Source organism: Ursus americanus, chromosome 2 (assembly GCF_024610735.1).
Source record: "Ursus americanus isolate L20-20 chromosome 2, mUrsAme1.1.p, whole genome shotgun sequence".
NCBI lineage: Eukaryota > Metazoa > Chordata > Mammalia > Carnivora > Ursidae > Ursus > Ursus americanus.
Window position 1 is genome coordinate 5,807,675 of NC_142128.1, and position 20,154 is coordinate 5,827,828.

General features: G+C 53.8%; 1 protein-coding gene across 2 annotated transcripts; it reads right to left on the reverse strand.

Annotated features, from left to right (window-relative positions):
• Positions 1–1,163: 1,163 nt before the first annotated feature.
• On the reverse strand, positions 1,164–18,664 carry TMEM130 (transmembrane protein 130). Of its 2 annotated transcripts, none has more exons than XM_045813400.2 (8): positions 18,437–18,664; positions 11,868–12,173; positions 10,184–10,343; positions 7,035–7,201; positions 6,156–6,240; positions 4,774–4,976; positions 2,896–3,008; positions 1,164–2,559 (listed from the first exon to the last, which is right to left on the reverse strand). In XM_045813400.2, the coding sequence occupies exons 1-8, from the start codon at positions 18,519–18,521 to the stop codon at positions 2,371–2,373; spliced, it is 1,308 nt and encodes a 435-aa protein (XP_045669356.1). In that variant the 5' UTR covers positions 18,522–18,664; the 3' UTR covers positions 1,164–2,370. The 2 variants fall into 2 exon arrangements, with proteins under 2 accessions (XP_045669356.1, XP_045669357.1); XM_045813401.2 differs by having other exon boundaries at positions 1,164–2,523; positions 18,437–18,663.
• Positions 18,665–20,154: the final 1,490 nt, after the last annotated feature.

The window sequence follows — 20,154 nt, forward strand, 5'->3', positions numbered from 1 at the left end:
CACACCGGCTAGCTGGGTTGGGTGGGAGGATGGGAGGAGAGCAGAGGCAATTAAGAAAAAAAAGCCCACATCTCTTATAGAAGAAACGGAGCTTAGGAAGGAAGCCGACTGAGAGGCGTGAACTCAGAAGTGTGGTGCTCGGACCCGCAGCATCAGCGGCTCTCGAATTTTGTTAGAAACCCAGATTTCCGGGGGCGCCTGGGTGGCACAGCGGTTAAGCGTCTGCCTTCGGCTCAGGGCATGATCCCGGCATTATGGGATCGAGCCCCACATCAGGCTCTTCCGCTATGAGCCTGCTTCTTCCTCTCCCACTCCCCCTGCTTGTGTTCCCTCTCTCGCTGGCTGTCTCTATCTATCGAATAAATAAATAAAATCTTAAAAAAAAAAAAAAGAAAGAAACCCAGATTTCCAGGGCACCTGGGTGGCTCAGCTGTTAAGCGTCTGCCTTCGGCTCAGGGCATGATCCCGGGGTCCTGGATTGAGCCCCGCATCGGGCTCCCTGCTCGGCCAGGAGCCTGCTTTCCCTCTCACACTCCCCTTGCTTGTGTTCCCTCTCTCGTTGTCTCTCTGTGTCAAATAAATGAATAAAATCTTTAAAAGAAAAGAAAAAAGAAACCCAGATTCCCAGGCCGCACTCCCCACCTCCTGAATGAAGAAAGTACGTGGCTTGGCAAGACGTCTGGTAATTCTCAGGTACATCCAAGTTCGAGGAACCTGCGGAGACCAGAGGCCCTCACCCTCGATGGCGCACCAAGACTCCTGTGGGCCTGCGGGGACCCAGGCAGCTGCCCCCTCGTCAGGTGAAGATTCAGGTGTGGGTGCGTGGACGGGGCCCCAGGATCTGCATCTCCAAGTTCCCTGAGCATAGCCTCCCCCATACCCCCCCCCCGATCTAGCATCTGCCCAGAGCCACAGACTTGGGTGCACATTGGAGTCACAGGGGGACACTTGGACCCACCTCCAAGAGAAGCTCCCTCCCCCAAGTCTGGTCAGTCTGCAGTGCAGTCTGGTTGGAAGTTTAAGGAGCGCTGGTCCAAACGACCGACCGGGACCTGACGCCCTGGACAGCAGCTCCATCCGCACTTGCCAGAGAACACAGTGGGGATGCCCGCTGTGCAAGCCCCCCCCCCCAGAAAAGAAAGAGACTCCGGCCCCCTAGCGTCTCTGCTTGGCTATTTCGAGAGCACACAAGCTTTATTCGGCAATAATGGCAGTATTTCATGAGAATGAGCTGCACGACAGCGGGAATGCTGTTGTCTGCACAAAGTCTGAGAGCAAAGATTACGGCAACAGAGCTTTGCCCCCACAGCCCGGCCCCCTCCCCCCCAAATAGGCCCCAGTGGCCCCCCACGCTCCTGCATGGCTGGGCGGGAGGGCCTCGCTGTGGTCTCTCTACGCATCTGGACTGCCCTCTCCGCCCACTCTGCCTCCCCCAGGCCACTGGGCTCCCCCCCGGGTGGGCTCCCTCCAGACCTGCCTTCTCCTCCTCAAGGCCATGAGGAGGGGCAAGAACCCCATCCCCCACAGTGAGCCCAAGGCCCCACTGGCCCATTGCTGCGAGGCCTTTTCCTCCATGGAAGTTAACCCGGTCTCGGAAAAAGAAGGTGCTATTTATAAAGCCCTCTGCACCCACAAAGTGTTAGCCCTGCCCCCACCCCACCCCCAGCAAGCAGGCAGGAAACAGGGTGTCCCCAGAATGGGCTGCAGGAGCCACGGGGACAGTATACAAAGAGAAGGGCCAGGCTCAGGAGCTCCGGGGGGCCAAGTGGAGAAAGTCTGATGTCATATTAGTTCTAATTCAGGACCCAGCAACCAGCCTAACTCCTACAGAGGACATCAGCGGAGACACCTGTGTAACACGTGTGACGTGTGTACCTGTGTGTGTGCACGTGTGCACACGCGTGCGCTTGTCTCTGTATGTATGACCTTTCATGATGTAGCCTTAACCATGGGTGACCTTCCTCCCAGTTCTCTGACCTAGGCAGGGCCACCTGGGGGAGGGAAGCTCGGACCCCAGATGGACGGCAGAAGTGCCAATATGGGGAGAACGGGTGAGGGGCAGCCAGGCACCCCTGGGAGAGAGGAGGGACCCCGCTGAGCTTCAGGGCCCTGCGTGGGGCTCTTCAGAGGCAATGGGTGGGGTAGGGCAGACTGAGAGGGGCTTACGGCAGAGGCTGGACTGTACAGATGGACGGATGGCAGGGGTGTGGGGCTGAGGGGGGCTCGTGGCGGCAGCTGGAAATACACATGGATGGCCAGCAGGGTGGACAGCCCCGCACACGCGAGCCCCTGCTGCTCGGCGGCCCGCACCACCCTGTCGGAAGCGCCCAGCTGGCGGTCAGTTAACGCTGAGATGGGACTGGGGGGCGCTCACACAGTGTAAGTTTTGATGGATTTGTAGAGGGGCGGCAGCAGCCCATGGTTCTCGCGGACAACTTCCAGGTACTCCGAGGGAGCCTCCAGCAAGAAGGGCCCACAGCACATCTGGCAGCAGCACCTGACCCCAGCAGGAGGCTCCGGGTTCTTGTCAGACATGGGGGAAAAGTCAAAATCAGCCACCTATGGTGAACAAAACCCCACGGGTCAATCACCCGCCTGCCAGACCCCCGTTAGGCGGCCTTACGAGCTCAGCTGCCCGGCGGCACACAGTGCTCCCCTGTGCCCTTGGCTTTTCTGCTCCCTCTTTTCGTTGCCCTCCCCCCGGGCACAGCTGCTCGGCAAGGGGTGAGCACGGCAGTCCGTCGGATGGGAAGAGGCCAACTCAACGTGGTCCGTCTATGAATGCATCTTGGACACATCGCCCCCAGCCCTAGGACCTTGCTCTGACATCCGGGTCCCCGCCAGGCTCCCCTTCTCCAGGCAGGGCCCGGCGGCCCAGCTTCCCTGAGCACCCACCTCCACCATGTCCTTCTGGTGAGCGGCGTTCCGTAGCGTCATGTACATGATGAAGGCCAGCATCATGGTGATCAGCGTGGCGCACGGGAAAGCAAAGACAGCCGGCTGGATGCCTGCGGGTGAGACACGGTGAAGCCCCGGGTCGGGGGCTCTCCGACCGCAGCGGGGGACAGAAGAGTCAAACCCCACAACAGCTGTTATTGCATCCCAACTGGGCAACCGCAACCGGCAAACCCGGGAAGTCTACAGAAACCAAGTAGGGGTGTGTTAGGGTTTTAAAATATGTCCACACGTGACTTGACGGTCACTTGCAAGAGGTGCTGCTAAATCCCCCGGCCCCTGAGCGTGAGCTGGACTTAATGACTTGCCCTAATGGATAGCACAGGACAGGAGCCATGGCCAGGCCATCAGAGAAACCACAGCCGCCTCCTCGCTCTCTCGTGGGTGACTTGCATTGGAGACGGGAAGGCGTGTTGTGAGGACACGCCACAGCCTTGTGACCTGCTGTAGGAATCTGCCCTCCACCAGCTCCAGGCTCCACCCCGACCCCCCGAGACAGAAAGCTGCGTGGTGGAGCAGGGAGAACCCAGGGCCTGCAGTTAGGCAGTCCGTGTGACTGTGCCAGGCGCACGGCAGCTGATTGGCAAGTGTGGGCCCCCCTCACCTCTCCCCTCCCCTGCCCCTGGTGTAGACACCAAGTGTCTACACCAGGAGGCTCTGCTTCCCAGGAAAAGGCAGCACTGATTACCTGGAATGCTGTCTCCCCCGCAGGATTCAGGGGGCCCTGAGGCACTCAGCGCCCAGGAAGGGCTGGAGGAGGCAGAGCCCCAGACCCCCAGCGAGGCCCACAAGGCCAGCCAGGGCCCAGACTGGAGCACAGCATCTGCCCGATGGCTCAGACAGGGGCTGGGGAGACCAGAGGGGACAGCGGGGAACTTGTGGGTCCAACCCTGGGGACGAGTGCAGCTAGAGAGGTTTCTGAGCATACACGAAGGGCCGGGACCTGGCTGGGCACCTGAAAGACCATCCCTTAGGGCTCTGGGATCCCACTTTCTCCTCTATGTAAGGAAGTGCTTTTCTGGGGTCACAGAAGAGTCCCCCCTGGAAAAGAAGGGTAGAACTTCACGCCATCATCAGCTAATTCTGTGACTGCTAGCCAGCTGCCAGGCCTGACAGTGACTTAGGGAAGGACATGCTGGGGGAGGTGGCCGGGGGGCCTGATGGATGACAGGAGCCCCACTTCACACTGTCTGAGCAGTGCCTGCTCCCTGGGGCTGGTTTTAGTGGTGACCACAGTGCCAGGATCAGGGTGATGGTGGAGAAGGGAGCATTGTGATTGGGGGGGTTTATCGGGGGATTGCTCACGATGGGGACAGCAGGGCCTTGGTAATACGTGGGAAGGACACAGGGGACAGTGATGGTGGCGGGGAGTGAGAGCCAAAGCTGTCTGCTGCTGGGCGGCACGGGACCCATGACCCGGGTCCAGACGGTGGGCATCAGGGCCAGCGGGAGGGGTGCGGTTGGTGGTGTGGGCCGTAGCACTTCCAGAGCCGTCTGCTGGCTCTGGATGGTGCCGGAAGGGCCGTCGGGAGCGTGCGTGGTAATGGTGGCAGAGCTGTGTGGTCAAGCTGGCCGGGGGGGCTGCGCTGGCTGCTGGGATAGCTCACGGCGTTGATGTGGAGGGCGGTGGTGGCAGAACCGAGGGGTGGGCGGTCTGGGGGAGGTATGGGCGTGTGGTCAACAGTGTTGGCTGGGCCAGTGGGTTTGGTGATGATGCTCATGTTGGGGGGCTGGCTGGAGGTCGCACACTGGCGGTGGCGGCCAGGCTGACTGGCATGTGCTGCCCGTGTGGCGCCGGGGGAGGGGCGGGGCACTTACTGGAGGGCCACACCTGGATCCTGTGGTACTGGTGCGTCTTACTGATGACGTTCTCGGCCCGGATGCTGAAGCAGTAGTCCCCAGGATCCCTGAAGGTGTGGGTCAGGTTGTAGGCCGTGCTGGCCACCGACACGGGGTGGCATTCCCCTTCCTCCAGCGGCAGGCACTCGGGCTTGAGGCGCCAGCACACGGTCAGAGGGGGGCTGCAGGGAAATGGGGGTGGCTTTTCAGCAATGGCTCAGGAAGGAGTGTGAGCACAGACCAAGGCTGAGAAAGGCCAGACAGCCGTGAACTTCCATGTCCTTTTCAGAACAGAACACCTAGCGGTCCTGGCCTCTGCTTCACCCCTTCCAGCCCAGGGAACATGATGGTAAATAAGAGATGCCCACCCCCCAGGCCCCAAGGGGGTGCCAGGCTAGTGAGGCAAACAGGGATGGGCACAGAGTGCTGGACAAGACAGGGTGAGTGCTCCAGTGATACATGGGGTGTACACGGGGCACAGGTGGGTGCATTCTTTATGAGGAAGTCAGGGAAGGCTTTCTGGAGGAGGTGGCATTTGAATAGGATCTGAAAAGATAAGCAGACTTTCGACAGGTTGGGAGGGGCGAGGGCATTCCAGGTTATCCACCTGCCACAGCACAGGCCCAGAAGCTGGAAAACACAGGTCCAGCTCAGGAATGTGGAGCACGCAGCCCCAGGCCCCAGTAAAACACACACTCCTGCCACCTCAGCCATCAGGTCTGCCAAGCCTGAGTGCTTCCCACCTCACTCTTCAAGTCCTAAGCTAAGCGCCTGCCCCCAAACTCCCCACAAGCTTTAGAAACTTCCTCCAGCCCTGCGGCTCATCTTCCTCTTCTCTTGGCTGCTTTGCGGGCTCCCCATCGAGCCTTGCCTCCCTCTGTCATGGCCCATTGTCGAGGGGTGGGGCCGGTCCTCCCCACCAGAGTCCCTGGAGGGCTGAGCCTGACCACCAAGCCCCGCGGCTCCGTCCACCTTGTGCAGAGAACATGCCCGGCTTCTCGGTCACTTACTCAGACCCACGTTGTTCTTGCCGGCGCTGGGCCAGTTCCCACCCAACATGGTTTGCTTTCTGGGGGCAGGAGGCAGGTCTAAGCCATACGCAGAGGGTGATGCATTCCTCACCGGGCTTTGCCTTGATGCCCACACTGCGGACAGCTCCAAAGGGCCCACCCTCTCTCCCCTGGACGTCGAGTACGAAGCCGTGCCCACAACTCTCCCATGGTTGCAGAGCAAGTCAGCAGAAGCTTCCGCTGGCCCCCAAAGTTGGGGCCCCTTAGGGAATGGAACAGGCTCAAGATCATCCATGGGAGAGTGTGGGCAGGGCAGTGAATCACCCACTGTCCACTCGGGGGTTCACTCACCTCCCCAGGAAGTTCAAGGTCACTGTCAGCTTTTGGAAGGTCTGAATTAGGGTGGGCCCCAAGACCTGGATGCCTCGAAGGGTTTCTGAAAGGCAGAGAGGGCCCCATTAGACCTGGTGGCTGAGGACAGCTGTCTCAGAGCTCCCAGGGCTCGGGGCTGTGTCACCACCACCCTGTCAGGCTCTCTCCCGAGGTGGGGGTCGCAGGTCTGTCCAGGGCATGCCTGGGTCCCGCCTCCCCGACAGCAGCAGGTGTCAGAGCCGCTCAGAATGAGGATGCTGGGGGAAGCAGGTGGGGCTCTGAGAACCAGGACGGAGGCCTGGCTCCAGATAACCTCCCCTCCCCCACCACGTGTGCAATGTGGGGAAAGCATCACCCCACTCGCACGCACTGCAGCACAACTCAGAAATCTGCCGCAGCTGCCCAAGCGCCCTGTCTCGCCAAAGTCAGGGAGAGGCGGGTTTGGGGTTTCCTCTCTGCAGGAGACTGAGGCCGTCCCAACCCCAACAGGACAGTCCTAGACAAGAGGCCAGCGTGGCCCGAGAACAAAGAGCCATGTGGACCGACCAGCTCACAGTACAGTGTCTGGCCACAGGTTTGGGCTCTGGGAGCAGGTGGGCCTGGGTTCAAATCCACCTCTGCCACTTGGTGGCCATGTGGCCTCCTCCGTGGCCCCCAGGGCCCTCTCAGAAATGGGGATAATGACCGACTGCTCAGAGGGCTGCCCCGGGGACCCGAAGAGAGGATGTGCATCCAAGCTCAGCCCAGTGCCCCCCTGGAGCCACTCTGATCTTCATGGGCTCCGACCCCGCAAAGAGTGCTGCCCAGGGCTCCCCAAGGGGCCAAACGCTCAACCTGCACCAACCCCCGGAGACCCACCCTGCAGCTTCAGTGATGAAGAGAAGTCGCCCGTCTTCTGCATAATGCCCTTCTCGGCATTCTGCGTTGCCTGTTCCCACTCGGCCACCACCTTGAGCTTCACGGTGAAGGTTCCGATGATGGAATAGTTGTAATAGACCACAGCGTCTTCAGTCACCATCTGGGTGCTGTAAGGTGACAGGAGGAAGATGACAGAAGTGACTCACATGGCCTCTTAGGGTCAGGGGCGTCCGTGGAGTGACAAGCTCGGCTACCAATGCCTTGTGAGCAAAGCGGGCATCATCGCAGCAGCAACCCCCAGAGCCAGCCAAGACACAAGGTCAGCCATGCTTGGGTGAAGTGGCTGCTGGTCATCTTTGTGCCTGTAAGTGACAGGTGGGAGAACTCCCAGCAGCAAGTGCCTGTCACCTGCCAGGAACCTCAAAGAGGCCCTGAATTAGAGACAAGGACAATCCTGAGAGGGGAAAAAAATATAACCGGAGTTAAGACATATTTGGCTTTGAATCCCAGTTCTAGATTTCCTATCTATAACTCTAAGTCTTACTTTTCTCATCTGTAAAACAGAATCATATCTCCATCATAGTTATGATATGACATATAAAGTATATAATATCATGCTTTTTCCTGCAACTACCTGAATTACTTCAAAAGGAAGTCTAATAACAATAAAGAAAATCTTTGTTGATTTCTCAATGCTCTTTACATATGAAGTTTAACAATTCTTTACCTATTAAGTATCTTCCAAATATTTTCCAAACTCAGTTTAACTTTTGTCTTTTGGTTTGATGTACTTCTTTCATACTCAGATTTTAATTCTAGTGAGTCGAATCTAGCATTTTTTTTTTCCTTTATAGTTTCTGCCTCTGTTTCTCTGTTCTTAGAAATGCTTTCCCCACTACCAAATTATCCAATTGAGGGGGTCATCGACATTTCAATCTAGTCCTGGTTCATTATGTTTAATTTTTCAATCTATCTGGAATTGTTTTTGTTAAGGATCAGATTGTTCTTCTTCTAAATAGTTAACCAATTGCCTGAGTGCCATTTATTAAATAATCTATCTTTACTCACTGGTTAGAAATACCACTGTTACCATATACTAGATATGTGTATAAACTCAGGTTTGTGTCTGCCTTTTCTATTCTGTCCTGTTGAATGGCCTTTTGTTGCTGCAAATTATTTGTGACTTTTTTTAAAGATTTTACTTTTAAGTAATCTCTACACCCAACATGGGGCTCGAACTCAAAACCCTCAGATCAAGAGTTGCATGCTCTACGGGTTGAGCCAGCCAGTCGTCCCTATTTGTAGCTTTTAAAATACATTTATGTATGCATTTCTAGTTCTTCCCCCCATCCCCACTCATCATTCTGCTTTTCTGATCTTTTTTCCTTCTGACAATATTGAGAAATTCTCTCTTCACTTTTTAAGTCTTCTTAAGGTTCTAGGTGCAATCTGCATTTTTATTCAAATAAATCCTACCATTTGGGGCTAAGTTTATTCTCTTAGTTTTTACGTTTTAGAACTATTGTAAAAGATTTTTTTCTATTGCCATCATATGGAAAGGCTATGAATCTTTGTTTTATGACCAGCCATATCATTAAAATCTGTTTTTAGTTCTAATATTTTTCAGTTCAGTCTCTTGTGTTTCCTAGGACACCTATGTGTGTAATGATTTTTGTCTCCTCCTATACAATATACATATTTCTTTTTCTTGTTTTATTTCATTGGCAAGTCAAAAATGTTCTATTATAGTAAAAAAGGTGAATAAAGGATTTAATGTGAAAAGAAATGCCCCTAATTAGTATAGAGCCAATCCCCTGGGTTGAGATAGATGTTCCAGATGTTGTTTAGGTTATAAAACCACGTGTATGTTTATAATGACACATTTTTATACATGTATATATGTATATATGCATTCATGCATATGTATATATGTGTGTATATGCGCATACTTAAACACCAAATTTAGATGTAGAATCTTTGTCACATTCCAAAAATTATACTTAATGGAATATTTATTGGACTTGCATCAAGCTTACGGAATAACTAGAGGACATGTTTACAATATTAAGATTCACCATCCTGAACATGATGGTACATAACACATCTACGTAAATCTTTAATACCTCTTAGTGGGGGCGCCTGGGGGACTCAGTCAGTTAAGCATCTGCCTTCAGCTCAGGTCATGATCTCAGGGTCCTGGGATCGAGCCCCGCAGCAGGCTCCCTGCTCAGTGGACAGTCTGCTGCTCCCTCTCGCTCTCCCTCTGGGTTCTCCCCGCCGCCACTCAAATAAATAAATAAAATCTTTTTAAAAAAATCTTTGATACCTCTCAGTAGCTCTAGTTTTCTTCACACAGGCTCTTACCCATTTCCAGGTGTGTTCCTATGTGTATGTACTATTTTTGCTATAATTGGGAGCCCCCACTTTGTTTTCTAACGTATTACTGTACATAAGAAAGCACGCTGAGCCTGTAAGTCCCATGGGGGTGAGAAGTGATGCACGAGAAGGATTCCTAAGCCTTTAATGAACTGGGAAAATTGGTTTGTGTTTCTCTGCAAGCCTGAGAAATGTCTTAAGGAATGCCAACAAATGGAAGGTGAAAACATATGGGCTAGAGTAGGAAAGACCATCAGCCAGGGACTTGAGGGGACCCAAAAGGATTGGGGGGTCCCCGCAGAGCACCACCCTCACACAAGCTCAGGGTGTCTGTGGGCTGCCTGGGCTCGGCACCTGACCCCCACTTCCTGACCTGCCTCCTCCAGCCTGGCTTGTTTGGAGAGGAGAAGTCAAGAGAAACGAAGCCACGACACCTGAGTTCTACCACATGTGTATAATTGCACGTGCTATCAGCCAAGTAGGTCCTTCCAGAGTCAAATGGAGAAAAATCCTACTTTGACCTTTCTTAAAGGGATGTTTGGGGCACCAGTGACCTCCTGTACCCGGCTGGAGGCTCCTCGAAGGCAGGTCCCGTGACTGGCTCACCACTGGTCCCCACGCGCCCCAGGCTTCACACAGCAGGTGTTGCAGGAATGTTTGGAGCCAGAGAGCGTGAGCAGGGGAGGGTGGGAAAGTACAGCGCACTCTGCGTGGGACGACGGGGCCACCAGCCACAGGCCAAAGCTTTGGGACATCAGAGGGGAAGGACGTACCCATCTCCGAAGTCCCAGTTGTAGAGAAATGAGGCCGTCTTGAAGAAGTTGCTCGGGTCATGGAGGAGGAAGGAAACTTTAAGGACTGTCTTGGTGAGGTAAGAGCTGGGCCAGGGCAGGGAGGTGTTCTGGGTGACAACGAGGTTCCCCACGAGCAGCTCTGGGAGAGAGACCATAGGCAGGTGAGTCCCCCGAGGGGGCGGGAAGGCGGGGCCAGGGAGTGACCTCACATGCCACCAGCAGGACAGCCTCTCCCCACCCTGCCCTTCTGGCTGTCAGAGCTGAGTGGTGGTGGGAGGGGACCCTGCAGGTCACTGAACACAGAGGCGCACGGCCCCCACATCATTGCCCCTGCTGCATGGGACACTGGTGAAGACTCACGGCGCCCGCACAGCCTTGCTCCTACACCACTTTCACCAGGACCCCGAACTTTCTGGCACAAAAGGTGCTCAGGACCAGGAGGAAATGCATAGGCTTTGAAAGAAAATCTCGGGAGAGATTTCAAATTATTAGATGAGTCTAGAAAAAAATTAGCGGTTCTACTGATCACAGCTCTATGGCCGGTGTGCTGGGCTGGGTAAGGACCACCGTTCCATGTCTCCTTCTCTAAAAAAAAAATAAATAAATAAATTTGGGAGCTGATTTTTTTCACCCCAAAAGCAGGAAAGTAAGGTGTTCTCAATCAAGCTCATTTGGAAAAATGCTGAAAAGTAGGATGAAAAGAAACCGCCTGGGGCGCCTGGGTGGCACAGCGGTTAAGCGTCTGCCTTCGGCTCAGGGCGTGATCCCGGCGTTATGGGATCGAGCCCCATATCAGGCTCCTCTGCTATGAGCCTGCTTCTTCCTCTCCCACTCCCCCTGCTTGTGTTCCCTCTCTCGCTGGCTGTCTCTATCCCTGTCGAATAAATAAATAAAATCTTTAAAAAAAAAAAAAGAAAAGAAACCGCCTGTCATTCAAACACTATTGCTGATGTTTTGAAGAACTGCAAAGCATTCGTGTGTATGTATTTCATAGAACGGACATTACATATACACACGTGTACTAAACACAGTTGAGCAAATTGGTTATAGAAGGTTGTGTCTTGCTTTTTAAACTTTTATAAGCAGGAGTATTCCCCTGGGACACTACAAACTCTTTGTAAAGGTCATTGCTATTCGTTATACAAATTATATCCACGTACTGGTCCCTTATGGTTGCAAACTCAGCTCGTCTAATATTTCCTTCTGTTGTTATAAACACCACTGCAGTGAACGCATTTGTGCATAAAACACTAGCCAAATGGCAATTTACTTCCTGAAGACAAATTCTTTAACAGATTGTAAACTCCAAGAGAGCAGGGACTTACTTCCCGGAAGGAGGAAGGAGTGGTAGGGTGGGAGGCTGGAGGGAGGAGAATGAACAGACCAGAGACTGAAATAGTGCATAACCATTGATAGATATCGATCGGCGGCTCTCCAAAGGGTTGGGTTCATTTATACCCCCAGTAGCAACATGTGCTTTAAGGGTTCATTCCAGCACAACGCTCCCAGCACTGGGTAGTAAGTGTTTTCTGATCCTTTGTTAACAGATAACAGAGAAGGGGCCATGAGTCTAATTCGTGTTTATACGATTACTAACCAGGCTGGATGGTTTTCTCTGCAGCAACAGTCTGAAGGCAAATTAGCAAACAGAAAAGGTCCTCACCTGTGATGGGGAGGATGATGAGGCTCCTCGCCACAGGCTGGCATGTCCAGCAGGCGGCAGCGGTGACCCAGACGGAGACCGGGAAGTCCCCGGGCACGTTCCCCACGGCGCGGATGGTGGAGCTGAAAGCCTCATCAGTCTTCCCCGTGAGCAGCAGCGGGGTATGAATCCAGTGGAAGCGGTAGAGGTGGGTGTTGGTGGGCAGGACCAGGCTGCCATTGTCACTGGCCACTAGGCTGGCTGTGATGGTCACCTCTGCCCCCGTGGTGGCAGGGCCATCGGTGGTGAGATGGAGTTCATACAGGCCTGGAAGCCCAGAGACAAAGACCGTATTTCAGGAGAAGTGTGGCAAGGAACCCACCGTCACCCTCTGGGCTGGCTTCTGCTATTCTATTTTATAAATGGAGAAACTGAGGCCCGGGCAGCTCAAGTGACTTGCCCACGGGTCATGTGGCTAGTTCAGTGTAAAGCTGGGATTCGAACCCAGGCCCAACGGAGTCCAGAGATTTTCTTTTTATGCCAGCCAAGCAGGGCATTCCAGAGCACAGGCCTGACCTGGCCAGACTTATTTCTTAGCTATGAAAATACCTGCCAACATATGTCACAGGAGGGACCACCTTGGCTGCTCCAAAAAAAAAAAAAAAAAGGCCTGTGTTACCTGCTTCTTCTGACTAGTCTTTCCATGTCAAACACAATTCCGATCTGAAACACAAAGCTGAGTCTGGAGCCTCTTAGAGGCCTAATGCCTAGACAGCGATAGAACAAGCCTTGGGACAAAGGTCCACTCGGATTCAAGCCAACCCTTCGTCTGAATCTGTGAAGGAAGAGGTTGTCAGTCTACACCAGCCAACACAGCAGCCACTGGGCACACCGGCTTTGTAAGTTTCACTTAAAATGAAACAAAATTTAAAACCCACTTTCTTAGCCACAGCAGCTGCATTTCTTTCTTTTTTTTTTTAAATATTTTATTTATTTATTTATTTGAGACAGAGGGCTGGAGAGAACACAAGCAGGGGGGAGGGGCAAAGGGAGAGGGGGAAACAGACTCCCCACAGAGCAGGGAGCCCAATGCGGGGCTCCATCCCAGGACCCCGGGATTATGACCTGAGCTGAAGGAAGACACTTAACAGACTGAGCCACCAGGTGCCCGCGTAGCTGCATTTCAAGTGCTCAGTAGCAAAGATCACAGAATAACTTCGTTATCACAGGAGGTCCCACCGGACTGCACTGCTCACCGCTCTTAAATGACCTCCGGGATTCCTGCTGGGGTCAACGCTGGAAGTCCAGCTGGCCGACTCCTCAGGGAACTTGAACTGAAATATGGGGGATGCAGCCCTTACAGGGAACCTGGGAATCAGTCTTGGAGGGACCTTACAGAGAACAGTGCCTTGTGCGTATGGGAGGGAGGCCGGGACAGAGGCCCTTTAAAATAACACTCCCCGCCCCCCCAACAACTCAATACCACATGGAAGGTAAGACTCATAGTAACCTGAAGATAGAGAAAATAGAAAATGAAAACTTAAACAATCTTATTAAAAATAAAAATAATCAGTAAACACTAGTGTTACCATATGTGGGCATTTCCTACTTAAAAAAAAAATTGTGGGGACACCTGGGTGGCTCAGCTGTTGGGCGTCTGCCTTTGGCTCAGGGCGTGATCCCAGGGTCCTGGGATCGAGCCCTGCATCGGGCTCCCTGCTGGGCGGAAGCCTGCTTCTCCCTCTCACGCTCCCCTTGCTTGTGTTCCCTTTCTCGCTGTCTCTCTCTGTCAAATAAATAAATAAATTCTTTAAAAAAAAATTGTGCTCGTACTTTGGAAATCCGTATCTATCGTTGTTGTTTTCAATTCCATATTGCGGGCATTTCCTAAGTCATTATTCTTCAATTGCTTTACTAATGTGCATAATATTTTATCATCTGAACAAAGTAAGATTTTTACAATAATGTTTCTTTCCATCATGAAAAAAATACATATGTATTTATAAAGAATATTAGAAATGTCCCATTATCCTACTTCCAAAACACAGCTGTAACCATACTGCTATCCTCATGTCTCTTTTTCATGCATGGAAGTTTTTAATTTAGACATAATCACACCCTGCACACAATTTTGAATTATTTTATTTTTACATGACAACATATCAAAAGCATGTCTGTGGTCGCACTAATGTGAATTTCACTCTTGGTATGATAGTCCCTCAAGCAGGTATATATTTTTTCTTTTTTTATTTATTTATTTTTTCTTTTTTTATTATTATGTTAGGTTAGTCACCATACAGTACATCATTATTTTTTTCTTTTTTTAAAGATTTTTTTTTTATTTTTTAAAGATTTTATTTATTTATTTGACAGAGATAGAGACAGCCAGCGAGAGAGGGAACACAAGCAGGGGGAGTGGGAGAGGAAGAAGCAGGCTCCCAGCGGAGGAGCCCGATGTGGGACTCGATCCCGGAACGCCGGGATCACGCCCTGAGCCGGAGGCAGACGCTTAACTGCTGTGCCACCCAGGCGCCCCTAAAGATTTTGTTTTTAAGCAATCTCTACACCCAACATGGGCTCAAACTCACAACCCCGAGGTCAAGACTTGCATCCTCCACTGACTGAACCAGCCAGGTGCCCCTAATTTTTTTTTTTTTCCAGTAAACTCTACCACCAATGTGGGGCTCAGACTCATGAGATCAAGAGTCACGTCCTCTACCAACTGAGCCAGCCAGGACCCCAAGCAGGTCTATCTTGATTCCCAGAACCCCTCACTCTTGCCAATAGCACTACCGCACGTCTTGGTGACTATTTGGTTACAATTTGTAAATTTCCTCTTCAGGTGAGATTTCTGAAGGGCTACAGGTTCGAGAGTGTCCAGCCCGCAACAGCATACGCCTCACCAGAAGAGGTGACATGCAAGGAAGGCTGGAGGGGCCCCAAGCCCCTCTCTGCTCATTTCCTTCACTCCCACCCACCTTCCTGGCCAGATGTTCCTGCTCCCTGGATTTTGAGTGCCCCCTAAGTGCTGAGAGAACCAAGTAAGCTAGACCTACTTTCTGGACTCCAGATCTGCACTGAGCAAAAGAGGAGCTGCTAACCACACGTAATTACGTTTAAATTAATCAAAGTTAATTACTTAAATTGAACCAATACTAGAGTTCAGTTCCTCAGTTGCACTTGCCCATTGCAAGTGCTTCCTAGCTAGATGTGGTTAGTAGCTACTCTCCAGGGCAGATATAGAATATTGCCTTCATCACCCAAAGTTCTGCTGGACAGTGCTGGTCTAGGGCTCTCCCCTCCTCACACGTACCATTTTCAGCCATCGCTCTCTGTTGGGGCCAGAGGGAGCAGCTGTCCCGGGAATCACTCAATCCCTAGTCCTTTCCCACTCCTCGTCCCATCTGCGCGCGTTTGCTTCCTCTCCGTCACTACTAGCATTGCTAAAGGCTAGCATTCAGCCGTTACTGCTTCATCCTTGGCCCTGGCTCTTGGCCTCTGGTCCTCCCCTCTCTCAGCACCGTCTCCCCCCCTGCTCCCACCAACAAGGAGCTTCCTCCACAGCTAATGTGTTCGTGGACCAGCCTCAGTGTGGAGTCCAAATTCACATCCTGGCACATCCACGCCGGGACTGGCCACTTTAACTCGGGCCGCTCTCCCGACATGTTCTGTCCTTCCTAACCTCAGGGCCTTTGCACATGCTGTCCCCAATGCCCTTCTCTACCTACATGTCAGTGGATATAACTTCTTTCAGGAAAACTTCCCTGAGCCCCTTGCCCCCTTAGTGCTCTCCGAGCAGCCTCAGCACATAGTGGTCCCAACCTCGCGTTGGCATGAACTTTCTTTGTCTCCCTTGCTGCACTGCAAGCTCCTTGAAGGCAGGGGTCATTATCATCTCCCCATGTGCCCAACAAGCTTGGCACATAGCAGCTGTTCAGCACCGCTGCTGCCCAAGGCTCCTGGCAGAGGGACCAGCCCACCTCGCACTGCTCTTAAGAGACCGTTCACCCAGGTAGTACTGACTGAACCCCTTCCTTGTGCCCCACCCCACAAGTGCTGGGGGAACCCAGAAGTGTAGGACATGCCTCCTGCCCTCAGGGAGCTCACTAGAGAACTGCCGGCTTCAGCAAACCTGAGACCTCAGCCTTGTCCCACTCGCCTTGTGGCAGTGTTGCCTGCCCCTGCTGGGGACTCCTGCTCCAGCCTTTCCCTTCGTCACACATTCCCTGCTCTGAGTCCCCTTCCCCAGAGCCCATTTTGGATTGTGAAATCATCTGGACTAGCACTGAAAAAGGGGCCTGCAGTGTCTTAATCCCAAAGAGAGAATTCCAGGTGCTATGGCAGAAATTTCTGCAAGAAAATACAATGTGTATTTTACACTGAGGGACGTGAGTCCCCTGAGGTCCCCATGTAGGTACCTGGAGTCACCAAGCAAATCTGTACCCACCCCCTCCCCTGGGCTGAGTTCTGTTCTCCCTCCCTGTGAGGCGGCATTTGGCCAGGCTTCACAGAAAGAGAGGCTATCCCCTCCCTTCTCTCTCTTGCTCCCGCCCTGTCCCCCCAGGCGAGGAGCGTGGGCCAGAGCGAGGCTGGCAGGTGGCAGGGACATTTGGCTGCATGCTAATGGCCATCCAGCATCTGCAGCGAGACTGGAGACGGGCGCATGTCAGCGCTACGCAGATCTGTTGCCAGGGGAATGGACTGGCTGGGAGGAGGGGTGGGGCAGGGATGGGGAGGGGCTATGGCAACAGCGATGTTGCTGCAGACGCTGGCCCAGCTCCTGGAAGCCCCCACACCTGTCCAGACACAGGGAAGCTCCAAGGGTAGTTTTTCTCAAGCTTTTTTTCCAAGCAGATGTTTCACGGCACCTGGGTAATGCTGCCCCTCTCTTCCTTAGGGCTCTCAGAAGTGTCCAGGGCATCCAAGCTGAAATGGACCATGAAGGCTTTGCCACATGTGGCTAAAGGAACCAAGCCCAGGTCCTGTTGCCCTACCCATCCAAACCTATCTTTCCAGATTTGGAGGCCCAGGTGACATGGCCTTGGAGTACAGAGCAGCAGCTAAAGGAGGGGCTCAGGGGGCCCCACGGGCGCACTGAGTGACCCAGAGCTGAAAGGGCCAAAGCAAAAAGCAAAATGGCAACCGCCACGAAGCCTGACCCATGGAAGGAACACTCACGAGCAAGCCCCGTGGGCTTCCCCTTGGAGCACACCTTCCAGCACAGCATGTGGGATCCTGAACATTCTAGAAAATGGCTGCATTGGTTCTTTCACACTGCACATGTGGATAGCCCCAAACACCTCCCGAGGTACCTGGGACATCTGAAACAACGTAACCTGGAATTCACGACTGGTCCAGTACTTGGACTCTGACTGCCACTTCTGTCAGAAGCGTCCCATGCAGGCTGACCCAGACCCCAGGAAGAATGGAAAGGGCTCCCAAGTCTCTTGTTTTTTCCTGTGCCTGAGGGAGAAGGTATGCTCCCCAACCTCATTCCCAGCTTATCTTGATCATATCATGAATAGGCCAGGCTGGGAACCACGCATGACTTCCAAAGAATTAATGTACTTGTTTTTTCTTTTTTGCAGTTTAGGCCACGGTGATCATTTCCAGACACATGTAAACCCAATGGACAGGAGACCCCCATCTCTACATGACATTTCCAGGAGGAAAGCAGGTCATCCTGACCAAGCATAATTCCCACAAAACTCTCCTAATTCACCCTTAAGATGCAGGTTTTTATTTTACCTTTTGGATTCTCTTTCACAATTGGGCATTAGATTTCTTTCTCTCTCTACCATTCTTTGGGGGGGGGTTAATGAAAAATGTTGTCTATTTAACACACGCACATCACCAGAGCTGCCCACGTCCCACCTGTCCCCCCAACCCCCCAGGTCCTTTGTTGTCGCCAAAATGAGGCAGAAAGGTTGGTGCTGGCCTGCTGGCGGTGGGGAAGCAGGGAACATGGAAGCACGGCCCGGTGGGGGTGGGGGGGGCGAGGGGAGCACCCAGCAGAACCTGTCAGCTCGGGTCCATTTTGGAAACCATTCCAAAGACGAAATGGCAGACTGGCCCCTTGCGCTCTAAAATCGCAACCTCCCCTATGCCAACACAAGCAGGGGGGAAAACGTCTCCAGATAAGACATTTAAAGGCAAAGACACTGCTCCGCGGGCACCCTGTCCGCGCTCCCTGTGGGGGCTGTGGCGTGATGACGGATCCCGCACATTCCGGATCTCCCCGCATCGACCTCCCCGCCCCACCCCCCAGCAGCTGCGAGGTCCCCCAGGCATCGTATGGGTGCACCAGCCACCGCGCGCGGTTCCCAGGCCAGGGCCCATCTGGAGGTGGCAGCAGGAACCGACGAGCGCGGGGAGCCCCCTCGAGCGCCGGGCCGACTTCTGGGGAGAAGGGTGGAGGGAGGGAAGAGAGGGCTTCGAGGCGCCGGCCGGCCACGCTCCGCTCCGCCGCGCGCTGCAGAGGCTTCCCGGGAGGAGGAAGGTGCGCGCAGGGCGCACGGCTGGACCGCCCCGAGGCCCCGGGCGCGCTGCGGCTGGAGGGGGGCGGCCGGCCGGCCCGCGCAGCGCCTTACCTGCGGCCACCCTGGCCGGGGCCAAGGGCAGGAGGCAGGCGAGCCAGAGGACGCGGCTGAGGCGCGGCCAGAGGGCCGGGGCCATGGCTGCCCCCGGAGCGGCAGGAGAGCCGAGGGGACGCGGCTGTCTCCGCTGCTGCGGCCGCTACTCGGGGCGCGCGGCGCGGGCTATGCGGGGAGGTGCGGGAGCGGCGCTCGCTCGTCCTCGCCTCGCGACGCTGTGTCGCTGCGCGCCGCCGCCGCCCACAGCCCGCCGCGCCGACCCCGGCCCACGTCAGCCGCGCCGCGCCCCCTCCCCGCGTCCCTCCTTCCCCTCGCCGCACCCCTCCTTTCCCCACGAACCCCCGCCTCCCTGAGTCCGCGCTCCAGCAGTCTGCGCCGCCTCCCGCGCCCCCTCCCCTCTTCTCTCCTCCCTTAACCCCTCTTCACCCCACGTTCCTCCCCTCCCCTCACTTCCCCTCCCCTCCCCGGGTCTGCGCTCCTTCTGTCTGCGCCGCCTCCCCGCGTCCGCGTCCTCGCCCGCCGGCTCTGACTCAGCGTCCCCAGAGGCGCGCGCCCCGCCGCAAAGCCGCGCGCAGGCCCCTTTGGGTTCTTCTCCGGTTGCCATTTCCCCTCTTGACGCACAGGATTTGGAGATGCGGCTCCTCATTTACGTGGAGCCCCCACTGTGTGCCAGGCGCTGGACAGAGGGACTGCAAACGCCCCATATCCCTCCTGAGGGAGGGGCTCGAATACCTACGCTGAGACTCATGTCATTCCCCAGTTTACCCTCTCTATGCTTGCTGTAAAAGTGCTTGCGCTCACAGCTGGGCCGGCCCGTGGTCCCGTCGCTGTCACTGAGGGCCTTGTGAGACTCAACAACAATCGCAGTGGGGAGTGACCAGGCCCCTCTTTGGCCTACGCAGGCGCTTCCACCCGCCATAATAGAGTGGAGTACGTCTTTCCTTCTAGAAGGTGGCTGTGCCTGTCTGGTCTTCGAGACTGGAAGCTGGCAGCCCAGATCTTTGTCCCACCTCTGCTTTTGCTTAACTCTGTATTTGGGCAAGGGATCCCATCTAGAGGGAGGGAGGTTGGATGAACCCGTCTGGCCTGGGGGGCACAGATGGACCAACCACGACTTGAATCGCAGCATAGGAGTGAAGACACCTACAGGTATGGCCTCTGTCTCTGATGGGCTCACTGGCCGCACTGCTATCTCACCCTAATGGAGGGGGAACGGATTTGAGTGAGCCCCCCTAGGAAAGTTGTAAGCGCTAGACAGGAGTCACCTCCCAGTAGCATCAATCACCATCGTGGGGAGGATACCAGGCCTAGGAAGCAGGACATACCAGGCCTAGGAAGCAGGACACTTTGGATTCTCCCTGAGAGTTATGTGACCTTGGGAATGTCACTTTCCTCTGAGTCCCTCACTTTCCTTTTCTTTAAAATGGAAATAGTTTCTACCCTATAAGACTGACCCTACGAGACTGTAGCATGGATAAAAGGAGTTAACACATAGAGCAGTGCTTTGGACACTGCAATCTATCAGTATTGGCTCTCATCATTGGAATTGCTTACAGACCTGGGAAAGTTTTGTTTGTCCATCAGGAATTGAGGGAAAAAATGAGGTTGAAAAAAAAAATATGTTAAGTTTATAAACCGAGTTGCAAATATTTAACTAACATTATTCAAAGGTCTGGTTATTGGTGTCTTTTATTTATTTTATTTTATTATTTTTT

Coding starts and splice junctions, on each gene's coding strand:
- TMEM130 (XM_045813400.2), bottom strand. CDS start 18,521: ATGGCCCCGGCCCTCTGGCCGCGCCTCAGCCGCGTCCTCTGGCTCGCC. Junction 10,344..11,867: donor CATCATCCTCCCCATCACAG/GTGAGGACCTTT, acceptor TCTCTCTCCCAG/AGCTGCTCGTGGGGAACCTC. Junction 7,202..10,183: donor AACTGGGACTTCGGAGATGG/GTACGTCCTTCC, acceptor GTCACCTTACAG/CACCCAGATGGTGACTGAAG.